Below are 26,205 nucleotides of genomic sequence, written 5' to 3' on the forward strand. Positions count from 1 at the left end.
AGTGATAAACTTGCCAAACTCTGGTAAAGTGAATCTGTGGTTTCTATTGGGAAACACAGTAGAAATAACCGTGATCCCGCCCTCCCCTTTTCCTCAGCCTCCTTTAGAAAAAAGGAAGAAAAGAATTGGTGACAGTTGGGCTTGCTGCTTGGGAAATGCCACTAGACAGGCGGTGGGCAGCTGATTGCCGCACAGGCGGGTCGGGCGGGAGCGCGGGGCTGCGGTGCGGCGGAGCGGTCCTGCACTGGAGGCTGCGTCGTGTCAGCCGGCGCGCGCGGAAGCAGCTGCAACAGCAGCAGCACGAGCTGGGGCTGCTCGCGACGGCTGCGCGAGCGCCAACCGCTGGCCGAGCCGCAGACCCCAGGAGCAGCGGCACGCGCCGCAGCGTCTTTTTGCTTTAGTCCCTGGCAGCCGAAGTCTCCGTCCTGCACAGGGGGGCAAGCGGTTCGTGCTCTTTATGGATGTCAAAGCAGCCCCTAACGGGGTGGCCACCATCGAAGACAGGATCTTACGGATCACCGGTTACTATGGATATTACCCGGGCTATTCCAGCCAGAAAAGTAAGACAGCCCTCTTCGGGCTTCTCTTCTCCCCTCTTTTCAGGGGGTGGTGATGCGGGGAGGATCCCAGACATTGGGGTTACTGTTAAGAGCACTGGGCATAAAATTTCCAATCTACTGAAAGCTTCCATTGGCAACCACTGATAAAACAGGGTTTATATTTGTTACAGGTTTTATCATCGATTTGGTGCCAAAAGTGTGTTGAAAATAACCAACCAAAGAGATCATCTTTTTTTGTGTGTGTGAAAAGGGGTACATATTGCATGCAGTACAAAAACAGTTGCATTTTATTTGCGAACAACGGCTGAGGTAAATATTTTTTTTTTTTAGGACGAAGCCTTTCTCAGGACACCGTTTCTGAAGGGCTAAAAGTCGGCGTTGCTATTATGCTAATAAGGCAGGGAACGGGCGATCCGCTGGCGGGGGCTCTTGTTAAAGTGCTTTCATAAAAATAGCGAAGCTGGGGAGAGAGCTCATCGATAAGAAATGGATAGCACATGCCTGCGGGCAATGAAGGAATTCTCTAAGTGTAAAAGTATTCCAATCCTTTCCTCCATCCCCTGGGTGCCGGATTTCTCCGGGAGGAGGGCTACTGGCCGCCCTGCGCTCATTAGCGATGGCTTGCCCTGAGGGATGCTGCTTAGCCAGGGCTGGCATTCACCTTGTCTGTTTTATGTGACACCATCCACCCTGGATCCAGAGCGCCCCTCTCACTGAGAAGATCGGGCAGATGAAATTGCTGGAGTGAAGAAAAAAGTAAACCTGACGCGGTTGTGCAAGGGGGAGGGAGGAATGACACGGAGCGATTATAGTGGAGGGTGGTAGCGCCGTGCGAGAAGAGAGGAGACTATTCGGATGTGTTACAAGATGGTTAGGCTCGAATTGTAGTAAAGACATCCTTAGTTTCACAGTATCCCATATAAATGCACTGTATCATGTAATATATAAAACATGTATACGCTAGAGTATAATATACAATATAGTGCATCTATATTCATTATATACTGAGCATAGTATATGCAGTCTATTCCTAGCATATATTGTATGCAGTTACATATATTCAACATACTGTATCATAATTAGAATATGTATTATATACTATAGCTATAGCATTATAAACAATATGAACAATATACATTCTACAATATAAATGGCATTATAAAGCTCTAGTGTACATCATCACATAGTTTATATATATCCTATGTATGTTTCATATACATTAAAATTTACATACAAAGTATGATGTCACACACAACACAGACTATTGCATCATATATTGTATATCACATGAATATTTCTTTAACTCATGCTTTATCTTATACTGCTGGCTGCAGAGCACTGAAAAACAAACGCTCTACATCCTCCCCTGAAGTAGGCAAATAAGTCACTTTTAATTTAATTGAGTAAAGCTCACAAACTCTGTTTGCTTCTGATCCTGATACATTATTTATTGACAGTTGAAACCAAATTGAATTAGTTCTTCGATTTGAGGATTGTGTGGAAAAAATTCTTAGATTCTTTTGCCAATTTACGGTAATTAAATTATTGAAGTATACTGATCTGGGAAGTTGGGTGACAGTTGGGAGGCTAGCCAAGACTAAAAATTAAACAGGGATTCTTATTATTGCATAATTTTCCTGTTACACGAGTTGTCTCAAAGGAGCACAGGCATTACAGCAGTGATGTGTCTTGGGTTTTAAATGTTACTTTTGATGTTTTTAATGCATTTTAATTTCATATATATATATATAGTCAGTATTTAAGCATTATACAGTTGTATTTGTTTTCTAAATCAATAAATTAGCATAATGTATACAGAGAGATTGCCATTTCAGCTAATTGTATCAATAATGCACTACCCACTGATTCTGAGTTATTTGCATGAAATTCAAATTCAAATGTTTTTTTTTAAATCGAAAGAGATGGCAAAAAAAATATCAGCTGCCTTCAAAAACTGAATGCAGTTGCTTTTGTAGTTTTAATTATGACCAAGTGCTTTTTGGTGGCTGTAAAGTTCAGATTATTTTATGTGATTTTTTTCTTCCTGTGTTTACTGACAAATGTTTTCATTTTTATTGTAAAATAATCCAAAGCATTTCCCATATCAATGAAATTTAAAACAACAACAACAAAAACAACTCAATAATAGTGCTTGATACTGAGTCCCAAAACAATAGCAACAAAAACAACCCAATAATAACATTTTAGTGCTTGATACTGAGTCCCCAAATCTTAAAATGTGGCTCATTAATTCTTAAATAGAAAATCAGATGTAATACTGTAGTGACAGCAAATGAGTTCATGCATTCATAATACTTTCATCTCAATTCCGCAGTGTCTAGGCAAGCTATCACAATCATGAGAGGGGATTGTATTACAGTTCAGACTTTGTGTGGCAGGTTATAGAGAGGTTGAATACTTTAGTGCAGGGGATCTTAGTGAGGGCAATAGATAGGTCTGGTTTTCAGGATATCTAGCGTGCACACTCATGAAATATATTTTGTCTAAGAACAAGGTTGATTACCCTGAAAACCAGCCCTGTTTGCAACCATCCAGGAATGGATCTGAGAACCCAGGGCTTTAGTGTGCCTGGCATGGTAAAAAAAACAAGGGGTAGGTACTATACTTGTTAAATATGCATAGTACTTTTGAAGATCAGTAATGATAAACTTGTGCGAATGATAACTACTCCCCATTTCATCAGTTTAGTATTGTGATATTTGCCGAGGCACAATCATACATAAAATAGAAAAATATATGATTGAACCTTACCCTTAGTCTTGAAGATATTGTTCTTTGAAATAGTAAATATTTATTTATTTATTTAAGGGTTTTTTATATACCGAGGCACAAAATATGATTTTGATTCTATAATTCCTGTATTAGATTGCTTTCCCAGACTCAGAAAATGTAAGCATATTAATACCTGGGAGCTCTCCAGGTTTCACACCGAAAATCCAGTGTTTTATGTAATTTGACGGGCCTCCAGAGACATCTTGGCAATCTCTGGGTTCCAGTCAGCACTACTACCTATGAAAGGCTGGATAGAGACATTTGAACCTGAATGGGCTATGCTGACTGAAAGATGACGTAGGCATTGGCAAGGTGGAAAAGAGAACCGAGGGTCAGTCAGTGCCATTTTGTTACATGGCACTAGTGGGGCAGGAGCAAATGGGGATTGTTCTCATTCTTGAACCCTGGGCACCCTGGTAAAGTTGGAGAGGTGGCCTGAGGGGACAACTTTCAGAAGGAGAGGGAGGAACTTTCACTATTTTTAGTAAACGGGCAATATTTCCATGATGGGGTGGGACTTATAGCCTGGATTGATATGTGTGTATGTGGGGGCGGGGGTGGGAGGGGTGACTATTACGGGGCCTTGCAACACCTTTCAGGTATCAGGACTGGGATGGGGATCTGCCATCGCTCACTGCAATGACTGAGAATGCATGACGTTCTCGCCCACCGCAATGTACAGAAAATTACCGCATAATTTACTAAACTGTGGCATCTGCGTATTACAGTTTACACAATCCTCTGCTAATTCCCCACAGTTAAACAGTACAGAAATATTCTGTTTTACTGCAGCTTAGCAAATTGGCCCCTTGCTTATTGTAAATACATAAATGACTCTTATGGTGAAAAAAAATTCCCTCCTTAATTTCTAATTGGGGTAGCAGTCTGTATAACGAAAAATGAGATTGGGGTGGGTGGGAAAATCAAACAGCACTGATCCCTACTCTAAATGAAAACAGCTTTCACATTTTTCCACAGCAAAACAATACTCTTTTGCAAACAGATTTTATCCAACCTCACTATTAATTGAACTCAACAAACTGTTTCTCTTGCAAAACATTAAACACTCATTTTTCCTCAGCAAAACTAATACTCACACCTCAGTAAACAAAATCTTTTGCAAGCTTCAGACAGGGTTATGTCCGCTAATGGGTGAGGAAACCCATGGATCCACTCAATCCTTTTCTGCTGATTTTGAAATGTCTCATCATTTTAATTTTAAATTTCTTTTGTTCTTGGAAACATCTGAGTTTTCTTTTTGGGATAGCAAGGCAACACCTCCAGAGAGAGCCGCTGCTGGACAAAATGGTGCTTGGGCAATGGGTGCTTTTGGTGCCCTCCAACCCTATCAGGATTGCTTATTTTCAGATTCACAGACTGACTCAAAAAAGGTGGCGTGGCACCATCCACTGGCTTTGCACTTACAGGCCGATGTAATGAGAAACGCGGTAGAGCCGGTGCTCCGAATCGAGTGCCCGCTCTCCTGACACGCGATTTTGTATTCAAATGAGACTGCGCACTAATAAGGAGGCGATATGGACAATAGCGCCTCCCTAGCGTCTCCTTATTAGCGGAAGCGGTTGCTGTCAGCGAGTCCGACAACTGATGCTCAATTTTACTGGCATCGGTTTTCGAACCCGTGGCAGCCATGGGTTTGGAAAACGGATGCTGGCAAAATTGAGCATCCGTTTTCAAATCCACCGACCGGCGGGCAGATGTTTTTTTTTTTGGTGCTTCCGACTTAATATCGCTATGATATTAAGTTGGAGGGTGTACAGAAAAACAGTTTTTTCTGCTTTCCTGTTCACTTTTCCTGGTGCTTTCAAAATTAACACCTGCTGTTGGGCAGGCATTAATTTCTGAGAGTAAACTGTCTGGGTGAATAACTAATAGGCTTATCAACATGCATTTGCATGTGATGAGTGCTATTAGTTTCGGGGGGGGGTTGGCCACGCGTTTTCTATGTGCTATTACTACCCCTTACAGTATAAGGGGTAGTAATAGCACGTCTAAAATGCGCAGCCAAATGAGGGCTAAATGGTGCACTTGGCCGAGCGCACCATTCTGTATCGGCCTGTTAGGGTGGTCGTCCTTCTGACTCAACCTTTTGATGGTCCTGTGACTTTGTGATGCAACATTTCTCAGAGCTAGAGTATTGCATCGGTGACATTATGATCAGAATTCAGAATGGGAAAATTCAGACCTTTGCCTTTACTCGCTCATTTTATTTTAACATACATTAGGGATATGCAATCGTTTTCCCCGAATTAGGCAATTTCACTGAAATAGCGTAATTCGGAATGGTTTGGGAAAACCAAAAAACGATTGAATTTTTTCCAAAATTTCGTGAAAAAATCATTTTCGGGTTAGTGTGCACTATTGGGAGTTAGCGCGCACTAACGGGGAGTTAGCGTGCACTAACTCCCATTAGTGCGCACTAACCTGAAAATCGGTGCCCCCGAAAAAAAAACCCGAACCACGGGAAAAATTAAATTCCCACAGGGGGGCCCCAAAACGAAGCCCAAGATGAAATCCTAACCGGAAGCACATCTCTAATGTACGTAGTAACATAGTAATGAATGACAGCAGATAATGACCAAATGGTTCATCCAGTCTGCCCAGAAAGTTGCTCATAATAGTAGGTGCCATTCTGTGAAGTTACCCTCATGCTTTCTGTTAAGGGTAGTAGCTGCCATTCTGTTCAGTTACCCCCTTGTCTTCTGTTTAAGAATTTCATGCTGCTCTGTGCAGATTACCCCCATTCACTCCTTTATTTCTAACATCTAACATTTAGGGATCTGCAGTATTTATTCCATGCTCTTTTGAATTCATTTACTGTTTTCGTCCTCACCACCTATTCCAGGAGAGCATTCCAGGCATCCATCACCCTGTCCGTGAAGAAATATTTCCTGATGTTGGTTCTGAGCTGTCCTCCCTGGAGTTTCATTTTGTGACCCCTCGTTCTACAGTTCCTTTCCAACAGAAAATGTTTGTTGATTGTGCATCATTAAAATCATTCAGGTATCTGAAGATCTGTATCAAATCTCCCCTGTATCTCCTCTCCTCCAGGGTGTACATGTTATTTAGATCCTTCAGCCTCTCTTCATAGGTCTTCTGAAATAGACCCCACACTATTTTGGTAGCCTTTCTCTGGAATGCTTCCATCCTATCTCTATCCCTTTTGAGATACAGTCCCTAGAACTGAACTGATAAAATGAGTGTTAGCTATCAAAAGCTAGTCAAGCAATGTATTGTTAGTCCATTTAAAAAGTATATTTTTACACATAGATTTTTAGAAACTTTGATGTAGAATTTTCAAACTCTTGCCGCAGAATCTACCCCTGAGCTGCTGCATAAAACTGGGGGCTGTGATATATATAGTGCTGAAAGTGAACACAAGCGGGATTATTTGCCTTTACCTTCCTTTTGAGTGCAGGGTTTAGTATAATTAAGAAGCAAATATGGAAGAAAACTCACTCACTAGATACACTGATAATTACTGCTTGCCTCCAGAAGCCCATAAATCATATTTTCCATTTTGAAAGAAATAGCAAAATAGATCCCGATTTCTCCTAAGAACAGAAAATACTTCCATACTGATATCCATTTTTGTTTAAATGACTGAAATCCAGTGCAGAAAACAAAGTGTGATATCATTGGATATTTAACCATAGTTTCCTTCTATTGCATTAGAGTTTAGCTTTTAGACATGATTCCATAGAAAAGATTCTGTCTTGGTACTGTAGAAGTATGACTTTAACAATTGCTGGCTGCAGTTGTTTCTCCTTCTTTTGAACTATTTTTCTTATCATGTATGGCTACCTTTTCTCCTTTATTTGTCACACAAGTGTTTGAAGCTTACATCAGCTTCTATATTTATTGGACAGTAGCCAAATCTGTGTTTATGTATCCTGGATTTATATAGTCGTATAAGAGACAGAGAGCAAGAGAATTATTTTTTAAATAGTCTTTGGTGACATTCAAATAGTTATGAATTTTCCTGCTTTCTTAGTGTCAACATATATTTGCTCTTTTCAGCTGCCTTCACTTGAAGGCAGATATTTGTATATGAATTCTGTATAGTTTGCCATACTTCATAGCCTTGATGAGGTCACACTTTCTGACAATATAGATGCAAATTGGAGCTCCCATGAATTTCTGTAGTGAAGCTACCAGCATAATCTTTGTAATTTGAGAGGAGAGAAAACAATGCATAACTACATAGTTAGGCTGACAGAAGACATCAATCCAGCCCAGAAGAAAAATTACATTATGGAATTATTCATGTGGCATATATTTGAAGTGTGCATACTTATGACATCCAATACTAAAACTGTACCCAAAAGAAACAAGGTGTTGCATGCTGATGATGTCATTGTTTACATGAACATTTAGTGGCTAGGGCAGTTAGCAACACATATTACTTGTCATTGACAGTTTTCAGCTTATTTCATGTTTTTTTTTTAATTTTAGCTTATTTCATGTTTTAACACTTGTTACCTGAGAGTCTAAGCTTTTTTTGAGTTCAGAAAGATAAGCAGGGTTAAGCCTGGCTAGTACTTGGAAGGGGACTGCCATGGAAGACCAGCTGCACAAGGTAATAGCAAACATCTGTTATTTTTTCTGGAAAGAAAAGATCTTTAGGAGCAACTAGAACCTTGGATTATTAACTACAGTGTTTAAGAATTTCATGATTACACACATTATTATCGATCCAAATTTGTGATAATCAAAACAAGGATACATACAGTTTATCTAAAGTTAGAGATTTTAATGATGATTTTTTATCAATTAAACATAATTGATTAATATAGCAATTGCTTAAACAGAACATACATTCACCTGTTTCACAATGTCTTAATAGACATTTAAATCACTTATCTACAGTTTTGTGCAATTCAAAGATATATTGCAGGTTTACTAAGCCCTGGATTGATTAAGTTAACTTTCAGATCTTAGTAGAAAGCAATCAGAAGTATTTGCTCTGTGTCTCTGTGGCTGTCTGAGATCAGCATTCAGGAAAACAGAGAGCTTCTCTCACTGTCCTTCGTCTTGAGGTTAGCAGGCAGCCAGATTCCTCCAGCTATATGGAACAGGAATGCAGAGACAGTAAGGAGTTCTTTATTGTGCAGGATGACAGCAGTCCAGTAGGATGGCCACAGTTACAGCAAGTGAATATGAAGTTAAGGGCTCTCACTTTGCATTTTTATAGGCCTCACTTTTTCTCCACTTAGTCAAGGTAAATTAATGGGTTACAAAATTAACAATATGATTGGTTCATATCAAGTGTTTTTCTTGAATCGAGCCTGTTAAAATGATTTTATTTTATTGCTATTTTATGTTTTTTTGTGTTGTAAACCACTGTGATTTTTTATTTGAAAGATGATATTTCAAGGAAAATTAAACTAAATTGGTGATCAGATGAACACTTACATGGCTGGTAGAGACATGCTAAAGATAGACTATATTGTTTATAAAAGACTTAAAAGACTTAAAAATGAAACTAGCTAGTGCCATGCCTATTATGCAGCACAGTTCCTTTAGTGTGCATTGTCAAATGTCCCGTAGTCCTTTCCTTCTGACTTCATATTTGTTGCTTCAGAGGGAGAGAGCAGTTCTAAGAATTTGGGTCTGAGAGATGTCCCTACAGAAGGGTTGCCAACTGGCTTCAGATTTTCAGGACACGTTGATCTGGTCCTGGTTATATCCCATTGCATGCAGGGACTTGTAGGAAGTCAGAACTACCATGGTGGGGTTGTGATCACCTAACCTTCAACACCCAGATATAGGTAGAAAGAAGACAGGAAAACAATAACAACTCATGTAACCATCTATATAGTTGGTAGAATAAATCTTTAGTAAACTCTATACGATATCATGCTTAGACAAAGTTTTTTATAAATATTTCTTTCCCTTTTGCTTTTAAATTTCTGAAAATCTATTATAAGAACATAAGAACATAAGAAATTGCCATGCTGGGTCATGACCCAGCATGGGCCAGACCAGCATCCTGTTTCCAACAGAGGCCAAACCAGGCCACAAGAACCTGGCAATTATCCAAATACTAAGAAGATCCCATGCTACTGATCAATTAATAGCAGTGGCTATTCCCTAAGTAAACTTGATTAATAACCGTTAATGGACTTCTCCTCCAAGAACTTATCCAAACATTTTTGAACCAGAATCTATTATTATTTTCTTTGTTTTCCAGATTTTGTACCTTGAATGATTTTTCTAATGAGAAATCTGAAAGCTTTTTGTCATTGGTTCTTGATCACAAAAGTAAATGCTACCTAGTCATTGGTTATTGACCAAAAGCAGTATCCGAATTATGCAGAAACTGCATGGCTGGAGAAGAGTGATTTAATAATATTTTGCAATATACATACAAACAGTCTTAGTGGTTAGTTAAAATACTGGTTTTATCTTGGATTTGATATGGAGGACCCTTCAGAACCTTCCTAATGTGGGTAGGGAGTGTAGCAGATTTGACGAGTGCAGGAGGCAGGAATACATGGTGAATGCATGCCTTCCCCGCACTTCATCCATCTCCACAGGGAGGGTTCTTTCTTCCAATCTTATAAATGCTTAAAGAGTCAGTAGGGAAGGAGATGTGAGTAGAGGTAGGGAGAGGCAGTACACTGCTGGCTGTCTCCCTGTGTTGGAGAGGAATGGGGAATATTTCGTTTTCTTCAGGTAGGAGAACAGGACAAGGTTCTCTTTGATAAGGGTACAGCAGCTGTTGGTGTGATGGTTCAAGAAGAGAATTTGCAAAAGTTGTCCCAGGAAGGCAACCATCTCAGTCCAGGGGATAAGGGGACTCACTATGGTGCTGTTGCACTAACAATTTGTTGTGTGGAAAAACCTGATTTGGAACAACAAATCTCTCTTGACTTCTGATTAAGTCCTGAAGATTAAGAGAGACCTACAGATTTTTGTGGGCATTGTATTCACTGCAATGTTTCTCAAGTGCCTTGAGGAATTGTAATTTGTGATCTTTGTCTCTTGAAAATTCTGGAGTGCTGTTTTTTTGTACACTAAGTGGATTCACCTATTTTTGTGTCTGTAAACAAATTGTTTTGGAACAACAATCTTGTATGCGAAGCAGTTTTGGAGTGACTGGAGTTACAAAAATCTTTTGGGCCTAGAAGTGATAGCTCTTCCCATTGGAAGAAACTTTTCCCAGGACTGCAGCAGGTTTTTCTAAGACTACAGTGCCTAAAGGTGGATCCTTGATCTACAGAGGGAGGACCTTATGAAAGGAGGTAACTTTTATATAATCACTTTTACTTAAAAACGAAACTTGCAGACTAATAATAGCTGTGAATGAATTAGAAGGCTTTAATTCTGAATGGATACAGCAACATCATCCCATATTATCATTGAAAAGAGTCCAAAATATTTGGGTGACTAAGAATAACTACATGTCAGAAAGGTCAATCCAAATATAATCACAATATATTGTCCAACATTAATAAATTAATAATTACCTAGAGAGAAAAGAATTTGCATACAAACATTGCATAACTTGACCTTCATAAGAACATAAGAACATGCCATACTGGGTCAGACGAAGGGTCCATCAAGCCCAGCATCCTGTTTCCAACAGTGGCCAATCCAGGCCATAAGAACCTGGCAAGTACCCAAAAACTAAGTCTATTCCATGTTACCGTTGCTAGTAATAGCAGTGGCTATTTTCTAAATCAACTCAATTAATAGCAGGTAATGGATTTCTCCTCCAAGAACTTATCCAATCCTTTTTTAAACACAGCTATACTAACTGCACTAACCACATCCTTTGGCAACAAATCCCAGAGTTTAATTGTGCGTTGAGTGAAAAAGAACTTTCTACGATTAGTTTTAAATGTGCCACACGCTAACTTCATGGAGTGCCCCCTAGTCTTTCTATTATCCGAAAGAGTAAATAACCGATTCACATCTACCCGTTCTAGACCTCTCATTGGTTCAGTAAAACCTTTTTTTGATTTTTTAAGTTTACATTTAAAATAAGCTTATTTTAATGATCTGAAAGTCCATAGGCATGTCCAAATTGATAAATCTGATAACTCAAGAGAAATTGGTGCAAATTTTTGCACCAAAGTAAAAACTGAAAATTTGAAAAAATACTACTTTTCATCTTAATTTTTTATTGCAGCCTCATAGAAAAACATTAGCAGTGATTCACTACATTTGCCCATTCATGCCATTAATTTTGCGAGAATTTATGGTTACTATTGTTTGCTCTTTGACCCAGATAACCTTCCCACTCACTGATTTACTCAGTGTGAACCTCTGTTATTATGGAAATGGTAAATGTTAGGGAAAGTCAGTTTAGTGGACCCTTGGGCCGACCTGCAGGAGACTGGGAAAGGTATTCAAAAGTCTCTAGTATATCACAGGCCGAGAGGCAGATGTTCAGGCTGGACGTAGAGGTGCTCTTCACCCTGGAAGCTGGTACTCCCCCGGGAGGAGCCCGTAGGAGCCCAACCACTGGGACTTAGGTGGCTTCACCCTTGGAAGCCGAAGTCCCCCTGGGAGGAGCCCGTAGGGGCCCGGCTGCTGGGACTTAGGCGGTAGTGGATCAGGACTGGGAACTGGAACCAGACTAGGACAGAAGGTCAGTACTGTAACGGGGCTCGGGTACTGGAACCAGGCAGGAATTGTATAAGGACTCGGGTACTGGAACCAGGCAGGAACTATAGCAAGACTCGGATACTGGAACCAGGCAGGAACTGTAGCAAGACTCGGGTACTGGAACCAGGCAGGAACTGTAGCAAGACTCGGGTACTGGAACCAGGCAGGTACTGCAGGCAGGCAGGCAGGAACCAAGCAGGTACTGTAGCAGGCAAGCAGGAACGGAGCGATTAGGAAAGCAAGACGCTCCGGGGCACAGCACAACAGGGATCCGGTAGGTAAGCCCGTTGCAAGGTCAAGACTGGGTGGCCGCGGCTGGCTTATCAAGGCCACGGCGTCTGACGTCAGGATTTGGGCGGAGTCACCACTGGCGGGAAACGGCCTAGAAAAGCGCCCAAGTGGCGTGCGCGCGCGCCTAGAGACACTGCATCCATGGAAGGCTTCCTGGCGGCACAGCCGTTGCCGGGACGCCAGCGAACAAGACAGGAATTAGGCCGGTGAAAGCGGGAACAGGTCCAGAAACACGGAGGTAAGGGTCTGGTCACGGCGCTTGTGGCCAGAACCGCAACAGTACCTCCCTTCTTACGCCCCCTCTTAGCCGGTCCGGGTTTGCTCGGGTGGTCCAGATGGAACTGCCATAATAAGTCCTTGTCAAGGATGTTACGGGCTGGTTCCCAAGAATTATCCTCGGGTCCGCAACCCTCCCAGGCAAGCAGGTACTCCCATCGGCGTAGGTGAAACCGGACATCCAAGACCTCACGTACTTGATACGTGACCTCGTCCAGTACTGAAGGGTCTGAAGGTACAGGAGCCCGGGAGTGGTACCTGGATAAAACAAGAGGCTTCAGCAATGACACATGGAACATGTTGTGTATGCGCATGGAGGAGGGTAGGCGTAGTCAGTTCGAGACTGCTCCCACTCGTTCGGCGACTCGAAAAGGCCCATAGAATCTAGGAGCTAGTCTTCGAGACGGAATACGTAGCTGAAGATTTTTGGTACTTAGCCAGACACGATCTCCTGGGAGGAAGATAGGTGCTGGCTGACGATGCCTATCCACTCATTTCTTGGCGGACTGGGCGGCTTTACGGATCTTTCCCTGGATAGACATCCACAAGGAAAGAAGCTGGCGGCTGAAAGTTGCACTGCCGGGAGTGCACTAGGTTCAGGTGAAGGCAAGGATGGTCAAAGTTGCTTCCCATTTACGATCAGGAAAGGCGAACTTCCAGTAGCAGCATGCTTGTGATTATTGTACGAGAACTCCGCCCATGGGAGTAGCTTGGCCCAATTATCTTGGTGCTCGTTCACGAACGAACGGAGAAAAGTCTTCAAGGTTCGGTTAGTTCATTCCATTTGCCCATTACTTTGAGGATGGAACACAGAAGAAAGACTAAGTTGCACATTGAAGCATTTGCAAAGTGCCTTCCAATAACGAGCAGTAAACTGTGGTCCTCGGTTGGAGACTATATCCTGTGGGAGACTGTGAAGTCGAAAGATATGCTGGGCGAAAAGGTTAGCTAGGTCAGGTGCAGAAGGCAACTTTGGCAGGGGGACAAAGTGCGCCATCTTGGAGAATCGGTCTACGGTTACCCAAATGACCGAATTACCTGCTGAGAGGGGAAGATCCACGACGAAGTCGGTGGAGACGTGTATCCAAGGCTCCACCGGGATGGGCAATGGTTGCAACAGGCCTCTGGGCTTCCCGATGAGTGGCTTCTGTACAGCGCAGATCAGGCACAAGCTCACAAAAGCTTGGATGTCCTATCTCACCGTCGGCCACCAGTAGAATCTGTTCAACAAGTCTAAGGTCCCTTTGCAGCCAGCATGGCCCCCCGTGAGGGAGTCATGGGCCCAAGTGAGAACTGCTCTCTGGGAGCGACGTGGAACGACGGTCTTCCCTTGGGAGGACACCAAGGTTGTTGCTAGACTGACTTTCACAGGATCCAAAATAAACTGAGGCGTGTCAGGGGTCTCTTTGACCTCAGAAGAGCGTGAGAGCACATCGGCTCGAACATTCTTAGAGCCGGGTCGATAGCGTAAGGTAAAGTCGAACTGGTCAAAAAACAGCGACCACCGAGCTTGTCTTGGGTTCAGGCGTTGGGCTTGCTTCAAGAATGCTAGGTTTTTGTGATCGGTGTAAATCGTAACCGAATGGTTGGCTCCTTCCAACTACTGTCTCCATTCCTCCAGAGCAAGCTTCACGGCTAGCAACTCTTTATCTCCAACACAGTAGTTGCTCTCCGCAGGAGAGAATTTCTTCAAGAAATAAGAACAGGGTAGCAATTGTCCAGAATCTGAGTACTGGCTCAGCACGGCCCCCACGGCCACGTTGGAGGCATCCACTTCCACCACAAAGGGCCGGTTGGGATCCGGATGATGAAGGCAGGTGTCTAACAAGAAGGCTTCCTTAAGGGCCTCAAAGGCTTGGCAGGCGGGAACAGGCCAATCCACCGCGTTGGCCCCCTTTCGGGCGAGGGCAGTCAACGGGGCCACAATATGAGAGTAGTGAGGAATAAAGTGACGGTAGAAATTGGAAAAACCGAGGAAGCGTTGCAACACTTTAAGGCCCTTAGGCTGGGGCCAATTCTTAATTGCCGCCACTTTCTCAGGATCCATTTGAAAACCTGTTGCAGAGACTATGTAGCCCAGGAACGGCAGGGACGTCTTTTCAAAGCTGCATTTTTCCAGGTTCGCATGCAGACCATGCTCCCTGAGTATTTGGAGCACTTGGCGGACCTGCTGATGATGTGAAGGCAGGTCCTGGTAGTAGATTAACAGATCGTCAAGGTAAACGATTACGCAGGTGTTCAGAAGGTCCCGCAACACCTCATTCATAAGGTGCTGGAACACCGCCGGGGCATTACATAAACCAAAAGGCATCACAAGATACTCGTAATGCCCATCTCTGGTATTAAATGCGGTTTTCCACTCATCTCCAGGACGGATTCTGACTAAGTTGTACACTCCTCATAAGTCCAACTTCGTGAAAATCTTTGCTCCCTGGAGCCGATCGAGGAGCTCCGGGATTAACGGGAGGGGGTAACAGTCTCGCTTAGTAATGGAATTTAGGCCTCGATAGTCTATGCACGGTCTCAGTGAGCCGTCCTTCTTGCTGACAAAGAAGAAGCCTGCCCCTACAGGCGACTTGGACGGACGAATAAACCCCTTGGCCAAATTCTCTGAAATGTACTCGGACATGGCCGGGGTCTCAGGTAAGGATAAGGGATACACCCTTCCTCGGGGAGGCATAGTACCAGGTAACAAGTCTATAGCGCAGTCATACGGACCGTGCTGCGGAAGGATCTCTGCCTTGGTCTTGGAAAATACGTCCGTAAAGTCCTCATAAGGTGCAGGAGGACCTAAGGCAGAGTGCATAAATGGAAGTGCGGACATCTTAGGCACTTTCATACAATTAACTAAGCAGAAAGGACTCCACTTGACAATCTGTAACGTATCCCACTGAATCGTGGGGGAGTGCTTTTGTAACCAAGGCAACCCTAGCACCACAGGGTGGACAGCCTTATCCAAGACTAGGAAGGCTATCTCCTCCGAATGGATCGCCCCGGTGCGGACAGTAACGGGTGCTGTGGACATCAGGACAGGTCCTGGAAGGAGCGTCCCCTGGATAGAGATAATTCGTAAGGGACCTCCCGTCTTTGCGTAGGGATGCACGACTGAGAGTCTAGGTCCTGCAGGATGAAATTACCTCTGGCTCCCGAGTCTAGGAACGCCATCGTCTCAAACGAGCCTCCAGGAAATTCCAGGGTAACAGGGACGGTACATTAAGGAGCTGTAGAACAGCCTAGGAGGAGCTCCTCCGGACCTTCTAGGATTTGGCGTTTTCCACACGCTCCTGGCAGCTTGCGAAGAAGTGGCCCTTCTGACCACAATATAAACACAACTTCAACGAACTGCGATGTTGCCTTTCTTCAGCAGAAAGCGGGGCCCGTCCCAGCTGCATAGGATCGCAGGTGGGAACATCTGGATGAGAAATCTTGGGAGAGGATACAGGTCTCGCTGGCCCATGGGCAGGACTTTGGAGAGAGGAGCGCTGCTCCTTGGCCCGTTGTTGTAGGCGGCGGTCAATGCGAGCAGCCATCTCAATCAAGGAGTTGAGGTCCTCTGGCAGATCTTGAGCGGCAATCTCATCCTTTATGCATCCGGACAGACCTTCCAAGAAGATGGCCTTAAGACTACCATCCTGCCAACCTACTTCTTGGGCTAAAGGCTGAAACTCCATAGCATAATCTGCCAAGGAGCGCGCCCCCTGTCGGAGTTGCAGCAGATCATACGTAGCCGTGGCTACTCGGGCGGGCTCATCAAAGGCCTGACGAAAGTTTGAGATGAACTGTTGTAAGTTCGTTAGCGAAGGATCATTGTTTTCCCAAAGGGGAGAAGCCCATATTAAGGCTTTCCCATCAAGCAGGGACAGGATGTATGCCACTTTCACCACATCCGAGGGGAACTGCCGAGGCAGCAGAAAGAACCGTACATAACATTGATTCAGAAAGCCGCGGCAGGTCCTTAAATCTCCAGCGTAGCGGGAGGGTGCGGGTAGCTGAGTCACAGAAGAGCTGTGTCCTTCGGGGACCCTGCCAGGAGGAGGCAGGGACTCCAGGCGCGAGGATAGCTGTTCCACCGTGGCTGCCAGTGTATCAATGCAGCTCTGGTATACCACAGGCCGGGAGGCAGATGTTCAGGATGGACGTAGAGGTGCTCTTCACCCTGGAAGCTGGTATTCCCCCGGGAGGAGCCCGTAGGAGCCCAACCGCTGGGTCTTAGGTGGCTTCACCCTTGGAAGCCAAAGCCCCCCCGGGAGGAGCTCATAGGGGCCCAGCCGCTGGGACTTAGGCGGTAGTGGATCAGGACTGGGATCTGGAACCAGACTAGGACAGTAGGTCAGTACTGTAACGGGGCTCGGGTTCTGGAACCAGGCAGGAACTGTAGCAAGACTCGGGTACTGGAACTAGGCAGGTACTGTAGCAGGCAGGCAGGAACCAAGCAGGTACTGTAGCAGGCAAGCAGGAATGGAGCGATTAGGAAAGCAAGACGCTCCGGGGCACAGCGCAACAGGGATCCGGTAGGTAAGCCTGTTGCAAGGCCAAGACTGGGTGGCTGCGGCCGGCTTATCAAGGCCGCGGCGTCTGACGTCAGGATTTGGGCGGAGTCACCCCTGGTGGGAAACGGCCTAGAAAAGCGCCCAAGTGGCACGCGCGCGCCGCCTAGAGACAGGGTATCCATGGAAGGCTTCCTGGCGGCGCAGCCCTCGCCCGGACGCCGACGAACAAGACAGGAACTAGGCCGGTGAAAGCGGGAACAGGTCCAGAAACACGGAGGTAAGAGTCTGGTTGCGGCGCTCGCGGCCAGAACCGCAACAGGTAAACCCATGAAATGCACATTATTTATAAACATGTTAAATTAATTTCCACTGTTGCAGTTTTGATTTGATAGTAACTTCCAAAGTGTATTTTTGATGTCTTTAATTACCATGATATTGAAGAGGTGACACCATACATGTTCCATCAGTGCCCTTCACTGTGCCCACAGATCTGTCTTCAAACACCTAGTCACTCAAATACATATGTACATTTTATTTGCCTCCTATAGCTTTCAGGCATATATCTGCTTCTGCTTCATCCTAACACAAATCCAGGTCTGAGCACTGCTACAGCTGCATCAGTCTCATTATTTCCTACAGGAGAAATTTTGACCATGTAAAAACTCTGTATGCTTATAGAAAGATAGGAAAGTTAGCTGTTACAAATCTGCTTCCATTACCATAACACTTGAAACCACTCAAAATGTATTAATGATCAGCTGAATTTTCACTTACATAAAGGGCTAATGCCATTTTCCATGCTGGGGATCACAGCGCTTACCTTTTACAAACTCTTTTGGTACAGCATAACAAGTATCTACAATATTTATCTCTTTTATCCTAATCTAAACCAAGATTTTCTTGCATTCATATCTTTCTCTTAAATTCTAACATTCACACCTTTCTCTCAAATCCTTTTTCATATATGCACCTTTCAATTACTTAAACATACAGCACATATGGGAATTCAGGGCTATCGAAAAACACATATAGTAGTTGCATACTGTGCAGCCACATTGGCAAACATGACCCACTAACACTGACTACTCATAATAATATACAGCACTACTACATACATTCATCTCTAGCATACAACCTTCTGTACACATAAATTATACAATCCTCTTGCACACCACGAACACAACATTTTCCATTACAAATTCATACTCAGATCTTCCAGTACATATATATCACAACATAAAGCAGTTCATACAGGATATGACACCAATCACTAGAAATATTTGACTAGGGTCAGGTGATGTCATCAACTAAGATGGATGCCTGAATCTGAGCTCCAGACTCTTGCAAAATTAATCCATTGCAATTGCTGACATCTGATTTAGTGCCAACAATTTCTCAGATTATATCAAAAGCCCTTTTCCTGAGTATGGCGGCTAAATGCAGAACGACAGATTTAAAGCAGTTTTTTTCACCAAACATGCTGCTGATTCATCGAGGATGCTGGCAATCAAGGCCCACTAGGCCTCACAGAGGGAGTGTTGGAATCGCCTTCGCCGGTGCTTACCGCAAGTGCTGGAACAAGTGACTACCTCTCTAGAGAGGAATTCCGAGAGTGGTTTCAGAGCCTATAAAGCAATACAAGCAGGAATTAGTGGCAATGATGGATGACTTAAGAGAAGATATGGCTGCTATGGGCAATTGCGTGGACACACTGGATACCCATGTGGAAGGTCAGGCTGACTCATTGCATTGTATCACCGAACAACAGAAGGAGATGCAGTCTGAATATGAACAAATCACTGATAAGTTAGAGGAACTAAAGAACAGGTCTTGACGCTGCAACTTGCTGTTCAGAGGGGTACCAGAGACCCCTGACTCTGAGGACTGTAAGTCTGTAGTGATCTCGATCTTCATGCCAGAGACAATGGCATGAAGGAGGAGTTCCCCGTTTGCGCGCTGAGATTAATTTGGAGCACTCCCACAGGGTTTTGGGTCCTAAATTGGCTATTAAGGTGCGTGACATCATCACCTGATTTCAAAGTTTTTCAGTGAAGGAGCAAGTATATGCAATTGCATGGACAAAAAGTGAGTAGCTTTGGGAGGGACATAAAATTTACATTTTCACTGATTTGGCCCCTGTCACTCTATGCAAGCGTCAGGAATTGAGAGTGGCAACTAATGTGCTATGTGAGGAGAACAACTGGAATCGATGCTCTTTACCTTTTGGGTTGTTTTTTATGCTGAAGGGAAAATCTTCAAAGTCAAAACAATTGCTGAGGCTGCAAAGGCTTTCAAGGATGCAGGCTTGTCACACAATTTCTCCATCCCTAAGGTGGAGACGACATCTTTGAGAAAGGAACTGTATCCAAGATGGCAGCGGGTCAGCAAAGAAGGCAGGAGAATGAGGCATCATTCTGGCGAGGGCCCACTTTCTACTTCTGATCCTTGTTGAAGCTTATATGGACTTCACCCAGTACATATTGAGACTCTGTTTTTGAGTATATCGATTTGCTTTTATTGCAAGATTTAGCCTTACTAGCCTTTCTCAACACTAACTTGGTGTTTGAGCATTTATAGATATGTTCTCATAATAAACCTTTTGAGCGATGGTTATTTGTTTTCAGTTTGATGAGGGGGGATGCTATTGGGGTCCAGGTTGATTCGGTGGCTACTTTCCCCATGAGAGGTTGGGATCAGCTGTAGGTGCTGGGCAGATCATGCGGGGTGGGGTGGTGGGTAGGGGATGGGTTACCTCAGGATTTTCTTTCAGGAACAGTTTGTTATGTTTTGGGTATGGATGTGAACCCTGGGCCAAGGTGAGAGATGACTCTGCCCACAGGTAGCAGCCCTGTGGGCCTCACCATTGGTAGGCACGGTCTCAGAGGCTTAGGACACAGCTGGAACATAAGAACATAAGAAATTGCCATGCTGGGTCAGACCAAGGGTCCATCAAGCCCAGCATCCTGTTTCCAACAAACCAGGCCACAAGATCCTGGAAATTACCCAAACACTAAGAAGATCCCATGCTACTGATGCAATTAATAGCAGTGGCTATTCCCTAAGTAAGCTTGATTAATAGCTGTTAATGGACTTCTCCTCCAAGAACTTATCCAAATCTTTTTTGAACCCAGCTACACTAACTGCACTAACCACATCCTCTGGCAACAAATTCCAGAGCTTAATTGTACGTTGAGTGAAAAATAATTTTCTCTGATTAGTCTTAAATGTGCTACTTGCTAACTTCATGGAATGCCCCCTAGTCCTTCTATTATTCGAAAGTGTAAATAACCGAGTCACATCTACTCATTCAAGACCTCTCATGATCTTAAAGACCTCTATCATATCAGTCATCTCTTCTCCAAGCTGAACAGCCCTAACCTCTTCAGCCTTTCCTCATAGGGGAGCTGTTCCATCCCCTTTATCATTTTGGTTGCCCTTCTCTGTACCTTCTCCTTCGCAACTATATCTTTTTTGAGATGCGGCGACCAGAGGAGAAAGAGCAGAACCCGTGGAGCAGGGACTGCAGTTGAGATGCAGTTCTTGAGCAAGGGGTATGCCCAGGGTGATACCTCAGATGTAAATATCTGGAAGTGGCCCACGGAGCAGGGTACACCAGGCAGCCTTCTCAGTAGTGAAGCAATTACCTCAGGTGTGCAGATACGGTAGTGGCCCGCAGTGCGGGGTAGGCTGAGGATGATTGTACAATGATGGTGATGCTGAGGTAGTCAGAGGTACGGAGGCCCAGAAGGTTCCTGAAAAAGATGAGGCAGCAATCTGCAGCGCAGGGTATGGTGAAGTGAATCCTGCTGAGGAGGATGCGTAGTGGCCCGAGGCACGGGGTACAGCGCAGGGAATCCCAGCAAGGCTTGGTAGAGATGAAGTACATAGAAAGTACTCACGAGACGTGCTTCCAAGGGAAGACCTGAGAAGTAGAACAAACAGGAGTTCAAAGGCAGGAAGGCCCTCCGAGGAGCGGATAGCCTAGGAATGCAGAAGAGCCCCCAAGGAGCGGGTACTCAGAGCGTTCACACAGCAAGCCAGGAACTGGAACCTGTAGTCCAAGGGAAGTGGATTCAGCAATGAGGAAACTCCTTACTAACTCGTCAGTGCATAGGGCCGGTCTGCTTAAGTACAGGTAGCGAGACTACGTCATCCGGAGGGGATGCCCCCGAGGTTCCCGCCATGACGTGTACATAGCTGGCCCATGTGACTCCAGAAGCAAGATGGCGGTCGGCAGTGCCCACGCCATCCCGGGAATGCCGGGGAGGTTGGCAGTGACTGGCGGAGGCCACCACTCGTCCTAGATTTGATGGTGCAGCGAAAAAAGAGGTGAGCATGAGAGGTCACAGTTGTCTGCGACTGATGGGCACAACACAGTTAACAGAGAAACAGAGGATATGGTTGCTTTGACATTCACGAGGGAGTTGCCTGTAATTGGCATTTGGCATTTTTGGCATGGTGTATAAGATAAGGAAAGCAGCCTGGGAGGGGAATATTTCATGTCTTGTTCTAGGATCTTGTCCCTTAATGTTAAGGGTCTTGATACTCCCAGAAAGCGGCAGCTCCTATTTCAAGAATTGTCTTATCAGAAAACCACTATTGCCATGTTGTAGGAAATTCACTTGACAAAATAATACGAGTCCTTAATGACATCTTAGGAGTTTCCCCACATATATTTTGCAGCTAGCAACAAAGAGGGTAACTATACAGGTGTTTGCATACTTCTTTCCCAGCATCTTGTTAACAAATTTATATCTCATCAGGCTGACCCAAAGGGTAGATTTCAGATCCTGAAAACAAAGGTGGGAGGAAACATATATACTGTTGTTAATATTTATATTCCTAATCATGATCAAGTTTCCTTTTTGTTGTCTCTGGAGAAATTGCTCTTGGCCTCTGCCGAGAGGTTGTTAATTATGGGGGGAGATTTTAATTTTACCAGCGTACTTTCCATAGATAATTCCTACTCACATGCTCGGGGGTTATTGGGTGAACTCTCACATTATTAATGGAGAGATGGAGTTTAGTGGATATTTGCATCAGCGCTATCCATCTTCCAGGTCTTATTCCTTTTATTCAGCATCCCATGAATCTTACTCCTGCATTAATTTATTTTCTGATAGATAAAGGGATAATGAACAGGATTGAGGGAGCGAGGGTAGATAACATCACCTGGTCAGACAATGCTCTTGTATGGATTGATTTACAGTTTAAAAATTATGACACAGGACAGCAATATTGGTGCTTAAATGATAGTTTATTGAAGGACGAGTCTTTCTGTAGCAGACTGGCTGATAGATTACAGGAATATTTTCAAATCAGTACAATCGAGGGGGTTTCCCAAAGAGTGGCGTGGGATAGCTCCAAAGCAGTAATATAGGGTTTTCTGATCTCTCATCTCTTTCTGATCTCCTACAAAAAAAAGGAGAAAGAACAATCTAGGAGGGACATTCTTACAAAAATAGCAGCCCTTTCTCATTTACACACAGCAACTATGTCCCCAGCTGTGCTTAAAAATTTGAGCAAGGCACAGGATGATCTTAACTTACTGGATTCTGATCATATTACTCATCATCTGCAGCTAACCAAACAAGCCTATTTTGGGGGTGGAAATAAGGTGGGAAGATATCTAGCTAGAAGTCTGAAATCTATCATAACTCAGAATTTTATAGCCAAGATTAAAACATCCAATGGTACTATGGTATGGTAAGATTAGAATATGCTTTTCCCAATTTTATTCTTAGCTATACAGTAGAAACACCAGTATTTCAGAGAAAGTTATTGATGCCTACCTCAACTCAGTGACTTTGCCATCCCTTTCTCAAACCCAACAGCAGTATCTGGATAGTCGCATCAGTATGGTGGAGATTGTAAATGTTATTAAATTATTGAAAGTGGGTAAATTTCTCCACACAGATGAAGTAGGGTTTATTCCTAATAGAATGGCAGCAAACAATGTACGCAAAATTGTTGAAATCCTCTAGTGGGTTAAAAAGAGAAAATTCCATCCCATCTCCTAACCATTGATGCTGAAAATGTGTTCAACATGATACGTTGGTCTTTTTTGTTTACAACCTTGGATAAAATGCACTTTGGTTCACATTTTCAAGGATGGATTAGGAAATTATATGAGAACCCGCAAGCTTGTATTAATGGGGGTATGGGATGTTACGAGCACGCGCGGGCGCGGTCGTCGTAAGCGGGTGGTGGTGAGCCCTTGGGCCACGGCAGGACTCAAGGAGGAGCCCCAAGCCACACCGTGGGAGGTGAGCTGAGCAGGCATGGTGAGCCAGGCAGGCAGGAACAGAAGCAGGGAGTCCGACCCTCAGCCGGACCTGCATGCCCATGGTAGCCAACATGGGGAAGTTGACTAATGAACGGTCCTCCGACTGTTCCCGGCCCTTTCGGACCTGCCGCAGGGAACGGCAATGGGCAGCAGGCCGGACAGAGGCGAGGGCAGACAGAGTCCCTAAACAGAAGACATCAGACGGGGCAGAAGCAAGACGGAGACATCAGGACAAGGCTGAAGCGAGACACAGGAAGGATCCAGGCGAGCAGGAACTCCGATGCTGGGATACTCACATCCGAAGCCCCCTCGGCTGGCAGAAGCTCAAGAGCCCGTGGGACGAATCCCTCCTGTTGGCCACTCCAGGGCCCAACAGGACAGAAGGCTCAGGAACCAGACGAGGACATAGGTCAAGGCAGAGACAGGAAGACATCCGGGTAAGGGCTGAAGCAGACACTGTAGACAAGGCTGGACGGAAACATGGCACTGTCCATCAGGGCGCCCTACTCAGCGCACCCGTGGGACTGAGTCGCGGACCACCCTGTCCCAGACGCGCCCTACACAGCCCAGGAAGGCTGGTCGCGGACCACGCTGAGAAGGAGGGTGCAGGGAAACTCCAGGCGAACAGGAACTCCGATGCTGGGATACTCACATCCGAAGTCCTTACGGCTGGCAGGCACAGGAACAAACATCAGGCAGAGACACTGGACAGGGATCCATCAAAGCATAAGTGATCACGGAAGACCTGGATCAGCAAGGATACAGACGACTGTAGGACCTGATCCGAAGCCCCTTTGCAAGTGAACAGAAAGTCCTTAAATACTGGAGGTAGAAGGCAACTCCCTGGGAGGAGCTTGCCAGGACCGCCCACCGCTGGTCCTATAAGTCAGGTGGAGAGCTGCGGGCCAGCCCCTAGGAAAAGGGCGAAGCCAAACAGGAAGTCCAAACGCTGGCAAGCAAGCCACAGGCACAGCTAGGCCTCTCAGGCCCTGGAGCAAGTTCCGGATGGAACACAGGCGAGGCCCAGGCTTCAGAGCGGCCTCCGGAGGAAGGTAAGAGACCTCCTGTAGCGCAGCCGCAGGGGGGATCGCAACATGGGGAACAGGTTTTTGGTGGGGGAATGAGACAGGGATACCCTTTTTCTCAATGTATATTTGCTTTTTTCCTGGAACCCTTTTCCACTAGAGTAAGAGCAGCTTCAAACATTAAGGGCATTCAATTCAGAGATACACACTTGTAGCTATCTGTTTGCCGATGATATATTGTTTACCATGACCAATCCATATGATTTGCTGGGAGGGGTAGTACAAGAGATGGACCAGTTCAGTGCAGTATCTAGTTTTAAAGTTAATTTAGATAAATAAGAGATACTGAATGTTTCTATCAAGGATCAAAATATTAGAGATGTGAATCGTGTGATCGATCGTCTTAACGATCGATTTTGGCTGGGGGGGGGAGGGAATCGGATCGTCGCGGTTTTGTTTTTTTTTAAATCATGTAAATCTAAATCGGGGGAGGGCGGGAAAACCGGCACACTAAAACAACCCTAAAATCCACCCTGACCCTTTAAAATAAATCCCCCACCCTCCCGAACCCCCCAAAATGTCTTAAATTACCTGGGGTCCAGTGGGGGGGCGTCCCGGTGTGATCTTCCACTCTCGGGCCACGGGTGCGTTAATAGAAATGGCGCCGGCGCTACCTTTGCCCTGTCATATAACAGGGCAAAGGTAGCGCGGGCGCCATTTTGGTTCCTGTTCCCCGACGTCACGAGCGCAGGAGATCGCTCCCGGACTCCCGCTGGACCCCCAGGGACTTTTGGCCAGCTTGGGGGGGCCTTCTGACCCCCACAAGACTTGCCAAAAGTCCAGCGGGGGTCCGGGAGCGACCTCCTGCACTCGAATCGTATTGCCATATTGCAAAATGGCGCCGGCCATATGGCCGGCGCCATTTTGTAATACGGCAATATGGCCATGGCTGGCCGTATGGCAATACGGCAAAATGTTTGGCTACCTAGGTTTAGGCCTGCTGTTTGAGTAGCCAGAGTTGGCTGCTTAAACTTAGCTAGCTTGCTCTGAAAATCAGTGCTAGCTAGCTAAATCATGAGCTTGCCCCCGGGATGCCACTGGAGTCATCCATTTTCTGAACATCTAAATTTAGATGCCTAGTGAATTTAGGTAGCTAAATATAGCCACTTAGCAAGGGAAATTATTTTAACAGTGGAGGTTTAGCCAGTGAACTCCTGAAGTTATCTGGATTAAACCTTTTGAAAATTCACCCCTAGGGTTATTTGTCTCTAGAGACATTGCTGTATGTGGAGCATGAGGAATGCACTTTTCCTTGTGCAGAAAAAAATCAATTCTGTTCAAATTCTTCAACGATAGCTCAGATTGCATTGTGCCACTGAAGATAATCCTTTTTACTGTTTCTCTGCTGTGCAAGTACAGAATCATGTTGATGAAATTCCGAGCCTTTCCTTGGGAACAATATACTATGGAATTGAGTTAAGGGATTCATACCGACAATGCCAGAATGCTTTATTTCTCTGCCCTGTCTGCTTTTATTTCTCCTGAAGCAAGTAAAGAAGGTAGTCAGGAAAATTCATAAAATCTTCACCTCTTTAAGCCTCTGCAGTGCTAAGTGGGGACTTGTTATGAGAGCTGGACAGCAGTTAAGGTTGATACAAGAGGGTGTGTGTGAGGAGGAGGTGCATTTCTGTTCCTTAACCCTTGCATTAACCTATGGTTAAAATTTGGATGACTATGGTACATTATTTGACAAGAATCTGTATTTAATAGCAGTTTGATTGAATTCTGTGACTACTAGTCCATTATTTCTAAAGAAACACAGCTGTTTAGCATGCAAGCCTGCTACTAAA

General features: G+C 44.7%; 1 protein-coding gene across 1 annotated transcript in view; it reads left to right on the forward strand.

Annotated features, from left to right (window-relative positions):
* The first annotated feature begins 231 nt into the window (after positions 1–231).
* The window catches only part of SLC35F4 (solute carrier family 35 member F4), a 293,474-nt gene continuing 267,500 nt past the window's right edge, over positions 232–26,205 (forward strand). Inside the window, exon 1 of the mRNA XM_029598234.1 lies at positions 232–560. Coding sequence (XP_029454094.1) covers positions 458–560 — 103 coding nt within the window. The 5' untranslated portion in view covers positions 232–457. The remainder of the gene's footprint in view (positions 561–26,205) is intronic.

The sequence above is a fragment of the Rhinatrema bivittatum genome, chromosome 4, assembly GCF_901001135.1.
Source record: "Rhinatrema bivittatum chromosome 4, aRhiBiv1.1, whole genome shotgun sequence".
Taxonomy (NCBI): domain Eukaryota; kingdom Metazoa; phylum Chordata; class Amphibia; order Gymnophiona; family Rhinatrematidae; genus Rhinatrema; species Rhinatrema bivittatum.